At 43.8% G+C, this 16,065-nt stretch overlaps 3 protein-coding genes across 10 annotated transcripts in view; 2 read left to right on the top strand and 1 right to left on the bottom strand.

Moving 5' to 3' along the window:
- LOC108141475 (ataxin-2 homolog) overlaps positions 1 to 2,528 on the top strand; it is a 30,583-nt gene extending 28,055 nt beyond the window's left edge. Inside the window, exon 8 of the mRNA XM_017264883.2 lies at positions 1,336 to 2,528. Within this exon, the coding sequence (XP_017120372.1) occupies positions 1,336 to 1,993 (658 nt within the window). The 3' untranslated portion in view covers positions 1,994 to 2,528. The remainder of the gene's footprint in view (positions 1 to 1,335) is intronic.
- An 895-nt stretch (positions 2,529 to 3,423) lies between these two features.
- LOC108141499 (transient-receptor-potential-like protein) lies at positions 3,424 to 14,872 on the bottom strand. 8 transcript variants are annotated; one of them, XM_017264923.2, is made up of 14 exons: positions 14,685 to 14,872; positions 12,474 to 12,685; positions 12,035 to 12,177; positions 9,661 to 9,898; positions 8,050 to 8,192; positions 7,600 to 7,972; positions 7,296 to 7,530; positions 6,300 to 6,573; positions 5,845 to 6,237; positions 5,562 to 5,757; positions 5,327 to 5,491; positions 4,516 to 4,738; positions 4,118 to 4,454; positions 3,424 to 4,060 (listed from the first exon to the last, which is right to left on the bottom strand). In XM_017264923.2, exons 2-14 carry the CDS (start codon positions 12,501 to 12,503, stop codon positions 3,514 to 3,516), a joined length of 3,297 nt encoding a protein of 1,098 aa, XP_017120412.1. In that variant the 5' UTR covers positions 12,504 to 12,685; positions 14,685 to 14,872; the 3' UTR covers positions 3,424 to 3,513. The 8 variants fall into 8 exon arrangements, with proteins under 8 accessions (XP_017120412.1, XP_017120413.1, XP_017120410.1 ...); XM_017264924.2 differs by having other exon boundaries at positions 14,711 to 14,872; XM_017264921.2 differs by having other exon boundaries at positions 14,549 to 14,732.
- On the top strand, positions 10,276 to 11,164 carry LOC108141500. Its single transcript, XM_017264928.2, has 2 exons — positions 10,276 to 10,470; positions 10,537 to 11,164. The coding sequence occupies exons 1-2, from the start codon at positions 10,416 to 10,418 to the stop codon at positions 10,884 to 10,886; spliced, it is 405 nt and encodes a 134-aa protein (XP_017120417.1). The 5' UTR covers positions 10,276 to 10,415; the 3' UTR covers positions 10,887 to 11,164.
- Positions 14,873 to 16,065: the final 1,193 nt, after the last annotated feature.

Raw genomic sequence — 16,065 nt, 5'->3', positions numbered from 1 at the left:
AATCGAGAGCCAAATGCTGGGGGGAAAGCTGTTAATTTAATTACCAAAACAAACTTTCTGCCTGCCAGCAACACTTTAAATCAACACTTCAGAATCTGCATGATGCACACAGCAGCCATTTGCCCTTCCAGCCACCCAACCACCCAGCCACCCACCCAGTTTTCCCTTGAACAGCCTTGCGGATTCCCACTCCCCCCTGCGGTGGCTGAAAGCCCCCCCTTTCGGCCGCCATTTTCTGCCAGAGTGAAGAGTGCTCCGCTTCTGATGATGGTTTGCTTCGCCTTTTTGAGCGCACATTTTGAGCATTTTATTTAATAAAAAGCAGTAGCAGTAGCAGTAGCAGTAGCAGCACAGCATCTGGTAATTAATTTTGACAGTGAACCTGGGCACGCGTCGCGGGGTTTCCTGTGGCAGATATATAAACGCGAATATATTATATATATAGCATACCCCATATATACCCTTCTCGGTTTCAGTTACAGCCCTGTCTGTCTGTATTTAATTGTAAGCCGAGCTGGGCACTCGCTCGCAATGAATCGGGTCAATTAATCGCAGCCCACTGCTCCGGTTTTCCCTTCCATCCGTCTTGTCTTAGGCAAACATATGTGCACACGTGATGTTGTTCATATTGATCGCTGCCAAAATCGGTAGTAGTAGCAGTAGCAGAAGTATCGGTAGTAGTTTTCTGGCACTTGTTCGGCCAATCGCTCTGCAAGTGCATCTCGAGCAAGTGTTTGTCTAGCCGAGAGGCTGTTGGTTGGTTGGCAAGTTCAATAAATGTTCGCCAAATTGGTTTGACAGAGTGAACGCCTGGTAACAGGAGTGCCTGGCCTCCAAGGAGTTTTCCCGGCGGACTGTTGCAGGTTGAGGAGACCCTCGTTTGCGGCAGTTCAAGAGGCATTTGGATTGTCAATCAAATCAGTCTCAATTTGGCTCTTGAAATTTGGAATTGCATTGATTTCGAGACCTTAATCCTGGCTTTAAATTGCGTTAAAAAGTATTTTACAGGTATATAGGAAATTTTAAGTACTTTTGGTCTAATTTAAGCTTATGTATATACTAAATCATTCTCTTCAAAACAGGATACAGGGACAAGGGTGTCTTTTATTTTTACTGACCCAAAAAGGTAGTTTTGCAAATATAGCGCATACGCCTAATGCGCCGCACACGTATACCGAAAGTTTTATGCGTTTTTGATTGGACAGCTATTTCCTTTTTACGGCCTGAGGTTGCTCTGGGGCTTGCTTTTTATGCCTAATTGATTTCTTTTATGGTCAGCTGCGTCATAAATATTTATTGTCCATCCGTCTCGTCCATCTTTTTATCATTTTGCAGCAACTGCCCGCACGGAACGCCGTCGCGAGTGCCGTTGATAGCCAGTCCTCTGTCCGTGCCGCAGGACTCGACCCTCCACCGTCACCCGCTGCAACCGCTGGGCCGCAAGACGCTCCTGCTGACGCGTCGCTGCCAGAGACACGCCTCCGGAACGCTGTACGACAGCACGACGGCCAACAACACGGAGACCTCCGACGACGAGGAGTACATGCAGCACGGCAGCGAGCAGTTCGTGCTGAAGAAGCTGCGCTATCGCTGCGACTCGGAGGGGTGCCGCGGGGCGGAGGACTCGGAGGAGGAGGATGATGATGACTCGGAATCGGACTCGGCGGCGGGACGGCAGGTGCCCATCAGCCTGGTGCTGCTCATCCTGGCCTGCTACATCTGCGTGGGCACCGTGGTCTTTGCCCTGTGGGAGAACTGGTCGCTGGTGGACGGGGCCTACTTCTGCTTTGTGACCCTGTCGACCATTGGCTATGGAGATTTCGTGCCCGCCCGCAGCTTCAACGGACCGGAGCTGCAGCTGTACGCCTGCTGCGCCTACCTGCTGCTCGGCCTCGTCCTGGTGGCCATGTCCTTCAGCATCCTGGAGACGCAGCTCATGTGGAAGTGCAAGCGCATCGCCGTGCGACTGAAGCTGGCCCGCACGGATGGATAATGTACCATCTCCTCATCCGCCGCCACCCCATAACAATCGAATCTGCAATCCAAATGCTTGAATCTTAGGCTAAGTGTACTGTGTAATTATAACCCAAAACTAGCCCATCTCAGTGTACATTTGTCTGCCTAGCGAAATAATGAGAGCTCGTATGTTGTCGGGAATTCAAGAGAATTTGTGTAAATAAACGGAATTTTTGGAATTTTCGAATTTCTCGGCTGGCTTTTTGGCATTCAGCAGGTAATTGGATACAAAACGTTTCCGGAATGCCAAATGTACTTGGCAAATATCATGTTTTCCCGATGGCCTAAAGTTTAGCTAAGCATAAATATCCGGCTCATCATGTCACCGTTTGCATCTGCTGAATTATGTGCAACCTAATCACATTAACATATATTAGTGCCCACACTGCCGTAAAAAGCAAGGGAAAAATGCCATTTATATTTGCCTTAATGCCGGCTGGGAAGCCCAAATACCTTCGTTTATTCCCGGTGGGTGTCAGCGAAAAAGCATCAAGTTTCATGCAAAACACACAAACTCCTAAAACATTGTTCCAAAAAAAAATATACATACACACACGTACTGAAACTTTGAGCGTTCATCATCTTTCCAAGGCATTGGGCGCATACAAAGTGTGCTTAGAGTGGCGCATAAATTTCAAAGTGCCACGCGTCATCAAAATCAAATGCCAGCCGCGGTCAACATGGCCAAAAGGACCACCTCAGCCTCTTTATACAGCAGCGGTCAGAGTAATAGAGGTGGGAAAATATAAAATATAATATAATATATAATATAAGCACCATTCAATAATTTCTTAAAATTCACTTTTCAACCCATAGCTCGGCCCTTTCTATTGGAATGAAAATGTTTTTAACATATCACCTGTTTTAAAAATGAAATACATATTTTTAATAAAATTTTGTTTTTGAATATAATTAAGAATGTTATGTGGATTTTTATATTTCCCTCATTTCCCCCACAATCTTCGAAAGTAGCTTCTAAACTATTTATGGTTAATATTTATATGCTAAAAAACTACTATTATGTTGACCGCAACTGTATTTATGTAGCAGATCCCTCCGATATTATGGGAATTGTCAGCAGCATTGGAGCAAAAAGATGTGCCCCAAAATCAATTGATATGACATCAAATTGAATTTATAATTCTTTCTCTTTTCGGCCCCTAAAAGCAGCGTTTATCCGGCGACTTGTTTATGTTTGTGTCTCAATTGCCTTTGATGCTTGCGGCTGACGAGTTCACGCACGCTTTCACCGGAAAGAAAGTTAAGACCCGGAGGAGGGTCCGTCATGTCTATGGCTGTCTATGTAAATGATGATGGGAATGGGATGGTTGGGGCACATTTGGAAATTAGATTCCCATAAGTTAAGCTGAAGCTCGAAACTCGAAGCTAATTTGTCTAAATAATTTATTCCTTGTTAATAGTTAGATACAAGAGTATGGCTATTTGGAAGGCATCAAGTGGACCCATTTATCACCGGTGACCATGCCACAATCACATTCAGTTTGGATTCTTAAATCGCTGGGGACTCGTGCTGGCAATGGAGCTGATGTCGGAAGCATTATCCCCGCGCTTCTCGTCCAGATCGACCACGTGGATGTCGAAGTTGGAACTGCCGGTTGGCACACCATCTGAGCTGCGGATGAAGGTTTTGTGGGTGGCTCCCTTGAAGGTTGGGGGCGGAGCAGCGACTGGTACTGAGGGTGCTGATTTCTTGGGCGGAGCAGTTATGAGTTTGCTGGGGCACAGCTGCAGCTCCCGACTTCTCAGTGCACTGTGTCCAGGAGTGGGAGCTGGTGAGGACTTCCGACCAATCTTCAGCTCGGGAGCTGTGAGGGATCTCACATTATTGGCCGCCATGGCCCGGGCAGGCACGGACTTCAGCGGTGGCCGCCAGACGGGCTTGCCCTTGGGCCTTTCGCTATCGCTGATCTCGGCACTGATTTGGTTGAGCAGCTCCAGCAAGGTGCTCGTCTTCTCGTCCTCAAACTCAATGCGAATGGGCGACTCCCGACCGGAGGAGCAGCCCGGATTGAGCATTATTAGCCTGTAAGAGGGGATACATTTTTAAAATGGGATCTTCGCCTTGATTGTATGCACCCACCTCTTGGCCTCCTCGATGGCCCGGCCCAGATTGTGGAGGCTCTGGCGCTCGTTCTTGGTGCAGCGGCCAATTTGGGAGTCCTGGGCGGCCCTGAGCACCACGTTCCACTTGTGAGCAGTGGACTGGAGGAGCACGGTTCGGGCCACCCGCTGGAAACGCTCCCTGGCGGTCTCCTTGTCCGGCTTCGAGGGCATGGCCTCCACCTTAACCTCCCGCATTTCCCCCTGCCCGTTGACATTCGCAAAGGCATCCAGTTCGCAGCTACTTTGCATTGGCGCCACCTGGAAGCCCTTCATCAGACGCCGTTCCCACACTTTTATACGCCTTGGTCGTCGCTCTAAAAAAGGTTTGGATTTTAATAGTCCCATACATATTTGTGTGGATAAAGCTGCACTCACGCCGCTCCTTTTTGTTGGCCGAGGAGACATCCATGCCGCTGTTCTCGAATATCTCGAGCATTTCGTAACGCATCGTGTTGATGTCGCTCTTGACCTCATTAATGTCGTCCTCCGACACGGGATTGTCCTCGAACTTGCGATGCATGGCGGCCACATATCGCCAGACCAAGGAGCGCATTATGTTGTCATACTTGCTGAACTGCTCCTGCTCCTGTCGCTTCTGCTGGAATGGAAAGTGGTTCGGTTAAGTCCATTTATTGTCAATTATATTAACACACATGTCCAGAATTGAGGTAGTGGTAAAAATTTAAGTTAAAATTCTGCCCTATTGACATAGGTGATTTTAAAAGGAAAAGAAGACAGAAAAGAATGTACGTGACATTGGGTTTAATTATTCATAACGAAATTTATACTCTCTATTGTACAACCAACTGATGATCAGAATTTATTCTGTACACCCACAAAAATACATGGTCAATCCAAATATTTGCACTTTGAAAAAAATATGAAATTGAAAATATGATACGATACAACAAAACAAATTTAATAGCACTGCTTAACAGCAAACTTAATAAGTGGAATAGCTTGTCATGCAATTAATTGAAATTGTCCCCTTATTGAAATCAGACAATCATTTCTCTATATATATTTAGAAAGTTCTCTGTGATATTGTCTAACGCAATAAATATAAGCTTAACCTTGTCGCACTGGGATAGTAAATAAACAACTAAATAACAATGCAGAAATTTAATTTTTAACAGAGATTTTCATATCATATTTTTTCGAGGCAAAAAAAGCTTTCATGACTCACCTTGGAGCGCTGGCGATCGATGGTCTTGCTGGACTTGCGGAACACCCTGATGAGCCACTTGACGGAGGGCAGGACGTTGAAGGGCGGCGGCAGGGTGGCGCTGTCCTCGAAGTAGCTCATCCACAGCTTGGTGCGGGCGAACTTCCATTCGGTGTCCGAGTGCTCCTGCAGAAAAACAAAAAGAACCATACCTTAGCCTAACCCCTTGAAGAAGAGAGAAAAAGTTGCGACTCACATCAATCATGGCATACGAATTGGACATCATGGCGATGAGCAGGTTGAGCAGCACTATCACGTTGATGACGCTGTACGAGCCGAACATGAGCAGTCCCCAGAATCGCGTATACGACTTGATGCCGCTGAGCTCGAAGTCATCCAGACCGACCATGCCGAAGCTGGCCCAGAACAGCGACTGCGAGGACTCGAACAGGCTGCGTGGGCCAAGGACATTGAGTTAGCAGGATGCCATGAGTGAGCAGGATAATTGGCAGGATAATTGGCCTGCTGACTGGACTTACTTGCCAAAGCGGCGCCATTTCATGCAGGAATCGCCGTGGGAGCCCCAGTCCGCCTCGCCGCCCGGCAGCACATAGCACTTGCTCTTCTCCAGGGCGGCAAAGTACCAGAGCAGCTGGTTGAGGCCGCAGGCAAAGGCGAACAGCACCAGCGTGTAGATGAAGAAGAACTTCACAATGTCGATGACCATGCGTCCGAGGGAGATCTGCAGCGGACCCAAGTGCGGATTGATGCTGAACAGGTGGACCAGCTTCAGGGCCGAGAAGACATTGGCCGCCGCAAAGAGTCCTTCGGCAATGAGCTGCGGATCGAAGTCGTGCCACTTTTCGCGCGGTATATACGCCATCTGCGGATCCCTGGCTATTTCCGTGGCCTGTTGGATGTAGGCAAAGGCTCTGGCGACCGGAAATGGACAGGAGATTACCAAGACGTCGCCGAAGTGCCTGCTCTCACTCACCTCAAACACATCACACTCACATAGAGGCTGTTGCGCAGGAAGTCGATGAAGTTCCACATGTTACGCAAATAGCTCTTCATGCCCACGGCAAATATCTCCTGCACCTCCTCCCACACGAAGCCGACCACGTAGAGTACCACGATGAGCTCCAGTTTGCTGGGAGCCTGGCCCCGCTGACGCAGCTCCTGCTCCGCCAGCTCCTTCTTCATCCTGGCCGTCCCGAAGATGCGTACAAAGTCATCGTCCGCCCGCTGCGACACCAGAATCAAGATGACTGCAAAGCAAACAACAATGAGTCCACAGCTTGCAATATTGTCACAAAAGAACCTGGATCCCTGTCATTCGTGACGAATCATATCGACTAATTCTTGGCATAAGCCGCCATAAGTTTAATTTTATTCTGCCACATATGTCCTTTGCTTAGTGCCTCAAATTTTAATTGAACTAAAACTATTTTGAATTTTTAAATATTCCAAAATAGTAACTAAATTGTTAAATTGTTCTATTTTAGTTTAGAAAAATTATCTTATAGGTTTTGATAGGTTGAGAAATATATTTTAAATATTTAGTGTAATTTTTTTTAGTTATCTGATTAAGTTATTAAACAACATATAATGTGAAGCTTATGCTCTTTTGGCATTTTTTTCTCATACTAGTGTATAAGTAAAAGTATTGCTAAAGTATCTGTTAATATATTCTTTACAAAATAAATTGATACATAGTACGGATTGTAACAGCGGATAGGCGATAGATAAGTTGAAAAATCTATTTTGAATACTAGGTAGCACTATTTTCTGTTATCTGATTTAGTTATTGGCTATCCTATTAAGCTAAAAAAAATAGTTTGAAGCTTATCCCTGTTTGGCATATTTGATGCCCTATAAAAATCACTATGCAAACAAATAAAGGAGCATTTCAGGGTACCCATCTACCGAATCTGTATGAAATTCAGCACATTCTGTTTACTCCGTGCACCACCGCACTCGACATACTCACACAGGAAGAACAAATAGGAGGAGGCATGGATCAGGAATTTCATAAAGGGCTTTCGCATCAATTGGCCCGTCCGGCAATTCGGGGCGCACATGTAGATGAGGCAGTAGAGCGGGAAGAGCACGGCCACCTGGCCGATGCAGATGACTTTGTCCACGATGCTCTTGCGCCGGAATCCGGGGAGGCCGTCATACCAAATCGAGGACAGTAATTGCTGGATATTCGAGTGCGCCACGAACTGCGTGAGCGAAATGGGGGAATTTTAGCAAGCGGGATTTCAACTGGCACAGGCCCATTCCGAAAATACCTTCTTCTGCTTGTAGGAAATGGCCTGCACCAGGCGGGTCAAACTCATCCGGTCGCCCGGCTCATAGCTCGACATCTGCGGATCGTAGTTCAGGATGATGGCCAGCTCGTTGGAGGTGCGCGTCTGGTCCAGCAGATCGACGGCAAACTTCTGGCACTGCCGTCGCAGCTCCATGTACTCCGACTTGCACTCCTGCTCGGTGAGGGCCAGGTTCCGCAGTTCCCAGGACAGCTGGAAGGCGGTGAGTATGGGGTCGTTGGAGGTGAGGCAGATCAGCGAGGGACTGCACAGTGCCCGGTAGATGTTCACCCTGGACAGGGAGTGCCTCAAGGAGTCCTCCGTCGTCAAGCGGACGCACTCCTCACACCCGCAACTGCCGGGGATTTTATATATATATATATATCACCATTAAATAATGGGGTATGTACTATAGATCTTTTTTCAACTAACCGTATATCATGTGGCACGGGCACTGCTGCTCCGCGATCCAACAAAATTCGCAGTATCTCAAAGTTATTCTTGTGGGCGGCCAGAATTAAAGGGGTGATATCCGGCGCAAACATTGCCGTGTTGATGTCAACCTTTTGCCAACTCTGGGGAAAGAACATTTTAAATTAAATATTAAATTTAAAATTTAAATATTATATAGCACTCCCACTAATGTCTACATATAAAGCCTAAGGAATCCAATTGCATTCAATAAAAAAATTAAAATAGTAATTATTGCACTACTAATAGAGTAAAAAGGTAATTTGTAAATTGAAAATTTTTTGGCCTATCTCCCAAAGTTAAAAAACTTATAAATAAATCTATTCACAACAGGTGATTCATAAAAAATATTAATATTTATCCTACTAACTATTAATTAATGTTATTATTATAAATTTTAATATTTTTAGCTGATTAAAGGATATCTAATAGTTTTAAATAATGCATTATTTATTTAACTTAAATTGGATAAAAAATGTACGTGGTCCTGAAAACACATTTCGACCTATTCAGACAGCATTCTTCATATTTTTCTCATTTGCTTTGTAGACCACTCTAAGGTTTATCAATCTCGGTGGCCGACTTCTTTCAAAATTGACCCGAAAACATTCCAGCAACTGTTCAGAGTCCCAAACTAAGAGCGTTGTCTTCATCGCTTGTGGATGTTATTAAGCCTGTTAAACGTTTTATTGCATATGCGCTACAATAGTAATTTTCACGCTCCAACAGCGCCCAATGGCTGCCTAATGAAGCGTGCCTGTGTGCATAAATATGAGCCCGACGGAGGCTCAGACGACTTTATTCGCAATAAGCGTAAACCTTATACCGGGGAGGTACTGGATGTCCTGAATGTCCTCAAAGTCCTGAAGGAGTGGGCGCATCGGAGGGGGGTTCTTGGTCGTTGGCCGCTTATCGCACACTCCCAATCGCTCGAGAGTTGAGATGCTGCGAGTACGTGCCCAATGGCGAAGATGATCCCAACGGGATGAGACCCTTTCGAGCACTCCAAACACCCAAACACCCAGAGCCCCTCACACGGAAACTGATTAAAATCGTGTTAGCTTCAACTTACCGGGCCTAAACCGCCCACAGACGACAATGTGGGCCACAAATTAGCTGAGCACAGCAGACAAAACGAATTATATACAGATAGAAAAACTGCTGCCTTTCTAATTAAAACATTTTTTAGTTTCAAAGACATTGTAATTTTGTCGTTGTAATTTTTACTGATCACAATGGTGATATATTAAACCAAGTAATCAAAAGTTGTAATTTTTTTTAAGAATTTTTAAGGATTTTTATATTTTGTAGAACAAACATTTATTTTTTCCTTTACTCATATTTTTAATTGCCAGTGTTGGCTAGTTAAAAAAGTGTCCAAGAAGTTTGGAATGCATAAAAGCAGGCATAAAAAAAGGCTAATGGTATTTTAAGACTATTTTATTTTCAATTTGGCTGTTTTCCCTATATAATGACTTTAGGCAAAATAAAACGACTATATTTTCCTACAAATCTTCTAAATTTGACATGCAGTGGCGCATAATTTCTTTAAGTGCCTGCGGAGTGACTTACGTATTGTTCGCCCTCCTTGTAGATGAGCTCCTCGTGCTCGAGCAGCAGCTCCACGGCCTCGACGAACTCCGCATTGATGGCGTGCAGCAGGGCGTCCTTGGTCTCCACCCCCATGACGACGAGCAGCTCGACCATCTCCAGGTTCTCGTTGTCTATCGCCAGGGTGAGGGCTCGCCGGCCCAAGGGGTCCATGCAGTTGATGTTGATGTGCTGATGGCGCAGCGCCTTCTGCAGGATCCTGCAATTATTGGAATTTACTTATTAAAGGGGCCGGCATTGCTGCTAATTGAGCGAGCTTCGTCATAACTTTTCTTTTCGGTATTTTCGGGGTGGACCTCCCTTTTCCCCTTCCCATTTCCTCTGTCAAGTCAAAAGTTGGAGCCAAAGTTTCTAATTACATCGCGGCCGCGGCCAACAAAAAACTTTGCCAATCAATCCGGAGCCAAAAAAAGGAACTCATATCGATTCTGTTTGCCCAGCTGGCAAAAAAAAAAGGCCAGAATAAGGTGGAGAGTTCAGTAATGTACTTTTTTCCAACACTGCTGCTGGGGGAATAAAAAAATCGAAATCTAGTTACCCTGGCGTTGAACTGTCACAATTTGTTGTCATCTGCCAGCCACTAAGTGCATAAATCTCTCATTTTACGATCGTTCGTCAACACAAATTGTTGTACAAAATTACAAATTGTACGAATTGTACATTAGGCGATTAAATTATTCGTAAGCCCCAAAAGGATTCTTCAAAATCGATACCAAATGGAAGCGGCCGAGGGTCAAAGCCTGGTCATCAAGATGGCCCAGAAGAACAAGGGTAAGTCTAAGGGTCTGTTGGCCATAGAACTACTTGCAACTGTTGCCCAATCCCACAATCCCATAGAAACCCAAACGGTGAAGCTGGTGGCCGGTGGCGGACTAGCCAACAACTGGTTTTCCCCGGCGGCCTTTGGCGCCCCAGGTGGTGCTCCATTCGGGGCCCATCTGATGGCCCATCCGCCGTCCATTCCGCACCACGCCCTGTCCTGCCAGTTCTACATGGATCGCGAGGAGCAGCTGTATCGCCGCGCCTGCCAGATGAAGGGCATCCGGGTGGAGCGACTCAACGAGATCCACGACGAGGAGGAGGGCGACTCCAATGGCTCCGAGGAGGAGCCCTCGAAGGGCATCCGATACCGCTATACCCTGGACGAGATGAAAAGCTACAACCCGTACCGCTTTATCCAATTTTAAGTGTCCCCAGATCACCAAAGCCTTCACCATCGCCATCGGCGTCACATATCCACCCACATCGCATCGCCCGTCCTCGTACTCCCAGGTAGAATCACTTAGATCCAGTATTAGGATTCGGATCACCAGCACCACAATCCACATAAGATGCCAGTTTGTGGCGACACCATGCATGCCTCCAAGCAACAGGAACAGAAACAAGGACACCCAACACCACACATTTGCTTGTTGTTATCATCTCGCCAAACCAATGAAAACAATAAAGAATTGTTCATAAACGACATCCAGGCATGTCTAAATTTGGGTAGTGTTTTCGATTCATAAAAATTAACCACTCCTGATTTAATTTAAATCTAATTTAAAAGGGAGAGTAAGAGAGAGCATGTGCCTTTTCTCATATTCATTGCCGACAAACGAAATTAATTGTAAATTTTTAAAGTAAAGCCGTAAACGAGCGTAAAGTATCTGCGTTGGAGTCCTTGTATTGCTTATTAAGTGGCATGTAGAATACACGAGTTGGGTAACCATTTGAGGCCCGCAGGCGTCGGTGGGTTGTTGGCTGTAGACTGTGCAAATAATTGAAACCACCACCACTGGCACCACTGGCACCACACCCAAACATCCAAACATCCGAAGGTGGCTCCCAAAGGGATTTACGCTACCTGGGCGGCAGCACAACCCAGTCAACACCTGTGTTTCCCCAATGGAACTCATGATACCCCGTAAAAAAACCGTAGAGTAGTGGATTAGAAGAGGAGACAAGTACACTAACAGAAATAATGTAAGCATTTTTAAAAATGAAGGCAAAGAACATACATATATTGAAAGCAACCAAAAGTTAGTGCAATAAATGTTTTTTACTCTTGGTATAAATTTATTAATATTGCTATATTATATTTTGTAAGGGAATAGTAAACAAAATAAAATTAACCCTTTTGGACCAACTTTTATATACTCAAACAATTCGTAAATAATCATTTAAGTATAAAAAGCTTTATGGCTTGATAATTATAGATCGCAAAGATTTCTGTGAGCGCGTAAAACCTATTAGTATTATTTTTATTTTTTTTTCTCTGGGTGTATCTTTCCCTTTCGGGATCTGATATTGCCCCCGCCTAATCGGCATCGGAGGCGTAAAAAGCGCTACTCACCTGCGCACATTCGGCATATCGCCCCGCTCGACTGCCAGCAGGAACTTCTTCTCCTCGAGGAGCAAAGGTTGCGGCAATCCCAGCGGCACACAGCACCCGCCCACCGATTTGGGGGCGGAGGAGTCGTTGCCGCCAGACGATACCTGGCATATTTAAAACAGGTGAGACTGGTGAGACTGGTGAAACAGTTGAGTACGGGTAGCACACAGGCATGTACCTATATGTATGTGGCGGGGAAATCGTGTTTGCGGAATTGCAAATAAATAAAAAATAAACACACAAGAAAATTAAGTGCAAAGTGGAGGATGCTGGGCTTGGGATTGTCTGGCTTCCATTTAAATGGCAGGACAGCGTTTAAGGTGAGCATCGTTTAAGCTAATGCTGGCAGCTTTAAGAGGTGATTTCTTCTTATTTCGATCGACTCTGGTTTTCTACTTACGCCCGCTGGCAGCTTCTTTTTGCGGCCCATTCTGAGAACTAAACACTTCACTTAACACAAAGCCGAGAGTAATTAATATTCCATGTACTGTGCACTATGCACTACGTCCAGGTTTCAGGTTTCAGGTTTCAGAGTTCAGAGTTCACAGTTTGGAGCTCAAAATTCAAAACTCCGGCTCCATGTCGCAGGGCTTAGCACAAACGCATTGAAAGCTGCACGATATTTACATATAGCTACATATATTTATATATACACAATGGCTAAGCCAAAAAAGTCCAATACTAAGCCGGACCAAATGCAACTTTCAAGTTGATTTTGCTTTTATAGTTTATAGTTATGTCCAACTGAGTCTGTATTCTGTGTGTGTCTGCTGGTTTTCGACTTGGTTTATGGTTTCTGGTCTCTGGTTTCCCGTGGCGTCCAAAAAGTTTATATTTAAGCTGTTTATAATGTTCTATTTTTTTTACTTTTGGCCAAGCTGGCAAAGTCCTTTTTAAGTGCCAAGATTTAAGTTTGAAAATTTCGTGAGTTGATTAGGAATTTGTGTACACTATTTCCTGACTTTTCGCACGAAACTCTAAGGCCACACTAATTATATTTTCGCGAGCACTTATTTCACTACTTATTGTTCAATCACTTTTTCTGTTTTGATTTGCATTTTCACATGCATTTTCCTTATTAGCCACGGCCAGCTGCAATTTGTATTAATATTGGCGGCTCTCGATTGATTGTATACATCACCGCCAATCGGTTTCCCATTAGAAATAATTTTCTGCATTTCTTTTCGCTCTAGAGCGGCTACAATAATTTTTATTTTCCGCTGCTCCTCGCCGCATGTGTGAACAATGGCAAAATGAATATTTAAGTAGCTTTTTTTTCGGCACCGGCACCACCAATCTGTAATCCGCAATGAAAAAATGCATCCTGTCTACATGCTTTTGCTTTAAACTGGCTCCTGCGGATGCGAATGCCAATGCGAATGCGAATACGGATGTTGCAGATGCATTTAAAAGTGTTTGGGCTGGTCATAAAAAATGCAAGTGCTTTGCATATGCGGCAAGAAAAAATAGCGACCCATCATGGGAGTTGCTCCAAAAAAAAAAAATAATACTTCCTCTCCGGACAAAAGTATATTCGGACCGCCACAGTGGCCTGCCGATGGTGCATTGTTTAATTAACTTAATAGAAATATAAGTGCGGAGGACAGGTAAATACACGGACGGACATAAAAATGTCACAATAAATTCGGTTTTATCTGCCGTTTCATGGGAAGCGTTTATAAATGGATTTATAGCTGTTCACCCGAAGCAAATACACTGGAAATGATGCGGTTTTCCCAGTAATATTGTAAAAAACAAACAAAACGTTTAGTTTTGGATTTACCACATTTAACGGTGTGATAACCTTAACCTTAATATTATTATATCCAATTGATTAGTATCCTTATGGTATTACATCCTGATTTTCTAAGTGTAAGTAAAGGGAGTATTACTTAAGACGTTCTAAGTATCATTATTCTGTTACTGTAGCTCATTAAAACTTAAGCGATTTTAAAATAGTTAAGTTCAAAAAACCTAGAGCTTATGGATTTACAGTTGTTCACCTGAACGTATGCACTGGAAAAAGTCTGATTTTCTCAGTAATATTGTAAAACGATTTGTTGCCAAAAAATTTAGTGTAAACGGTGTGGCAAACATTAATCTTAATGTACTTGTATCCAATTGAATTGTATTTTATTGGTTTCACTTCCTGATTTTCCTTACGTAAAAGGCGATCGAAGTATCATAATTCTGTCACTAGAGAACTGGAGTTCATTAAAACTTAAACGAATTTGAAATAGTTTATGGAGTTCATAAAAACCAAGAGCTTATCGCGATGGCAGTCAAGTTTAAGCGAGAACCAGAGTGGTCACAGACCAGGCCACAAAACCCGGCTCACACACAGTTGCAAAGTTTACAATCAAGGCAGCTGGACCTCGAGCTGGAGCCGGAGCACAATGAATGAAGGATATAACTACATTATTCAGCTGGCTCACGGACTGCACTTAAGCCACTTATAACCGTACGGATACGTACTTCTTGCATTCCGGCACATAAAAACGTGTGCAATTGTTCAACTCGCTGGCACAATGGACGTTGAAATTTCATGTGACCGGCTTAGGTGAGGGACTAAGAATATGAATTGTGTGTGTATATTATTTTATGGCAATACGTTAAGGCACCGAACGAGCGAGTTACATCTTCCTGTACAATGTTGTTGTATTGTTATTTCTTTATTTGATTTTTTTTATTTATTAATATTTTTGGTTTTAGTTTTCTTTTTTTTTTTTGTAGGGGGAAAACCCGCCGAGTTTCAACGCGCGACGCACCGCAAACGTGTGGCACCTGCGAAATTTACACGCTGCGACTAACGCTCTGAAATGTATACCTTTCCCGAGGGTCGAGCGGCGTTGCGGCTAATTTAATTAGACTAAAACGTCAAATATTTGTCAGCCAGCGCATAGATATAGATACACCTGGAGGTTGTCCCTACAACTTGCGTTGGATCCATGTACTAAAACGTATGTGTTATATTTATATATGAATGGCGAGCGAGGGGTCGAAGGCTGACCGCCGGCATAAAGATACAGTATCAACAAGTTTTCGCCAGGTTCCCTAAGGGGATTAGGACCCAAACATGTGGAAGGTGGACAGCGGGACAGTGGACAGTGGGCAGTGGACATCGGACATCGGACAGGGAAGGGGACAGAACGATTCAGACGGCGACTGTCTGCAATTGAATTACAACTAATTGGTCGTGATTTGATTTGTGCTGTGCCAGCTACACAACTATTGTTTTGTCACTTACTCTTCGTTGGGGCTCTTTTATGGCCACAAACTGCTGCAATTTGCGGAATATTTTCGTGCTGCCCATTGCAGCGTGCTTAATTTGATTTGGTAAATTCCAGTTCAGCCAGCAATACGATTGACATTGCCTACCTGTCGTTTTCAATACAATTTAATAACAAATTCTGGTTAAGGTAATACTTTCTTTCTACAGTGATGGAAAAAACTATGCTGTTTGAAGTAATACATATATTTAGTTTCTTGATAATCCACGTTTTAGATATTCATATTGTGCATATTTTATTATTTTGTAAACTAAATTGATTATTAAGTAAACTCGATTATTTTATTTTGCAATAAAACTAATGATTTTATTTTTGAGTCCTCTCTTAGAATTATTATTAACTATTATTACAATATTATACTTTTTCAAATTTATTTTCGTTTGAAATGACTTCTGTTCATATGTAAATAGGAATTTCTTTCTGTGCAGTGGAAAGTTTTTATTATATTTATTGTGTTAGTTCATTGCATTTGATTGGCTAACTTTTATTAAATTTATTTTCGTTTTGGTTGCAAAATACAAGCAACGTAGTTAAGAGCTAATAGCTTATAGTTTTATTGTTATTCTCGAAATTTATTAAATTTTCGACTTGCAGTTCTAGGCTTTGGATTGGACAACCTTTTAAAAAGATGTTCTCTTCAACTGAGATCCAAGCAAATGCTAGACGGTCCAAGTGGATCCTTCACATGTTCATATGTCGCCG

This window comes from Drosophila elegans, unplaced genomic scaffold, assembly GCF_018152505.1.
Source record: "Drosophila elegans isolate 14027-0461.03 unplaced genomic scaffold, ASM1815250v1 contig_183, whole genome shotgun sequence".
Lineage (NCBI taxonomy): Eukaryota > Metazoa > Arthropoda > Insecta > Diptera > Drosophilidae > Drosophila > Drosophila elegans.
Note: the sequence above shows the minus strand (reverse complement) of the source record. Positions and strands in the feature narration are given on the sequence as shown.

Coding starts and splice junctions, on each gene's coding strand:
- LOC108141500 (XM_017264928.2), top strand. CDS start 10,416: ATGGAAGCGGCCGAGGGTCAAAGCCTGGTCATCAAGATGGCCCAGAAG. Junction 10,471..10,536: donor GATGGCCCAGAAGAACAAGG/GTAAGTCTAAGG, acceptor ACAATCCCATAG/AAACCCAAACGGTGAAGCTG.
- LOC108141499 (XM_017264918.2), bottom strand. CDS start 14,620: ATGAAATTTCAACGTCCATTGTGCCAGCGAGTTGAACAATTGCACACG. Junction 7,531..7,599: donor TTTCCTACAAGCAGAAGAAG/GTATTTTCGGAA, acceptor TCGCTCACGCAG/TTCGTGGCGCACTCGAATAT. Junction 5,492..5,561: donor ATTCGTATGCCATGATTGAT/GTGAGTCGCAAC, acceptor GTTTTTCTGCAG/GAGCACTCGGACACCGAATG.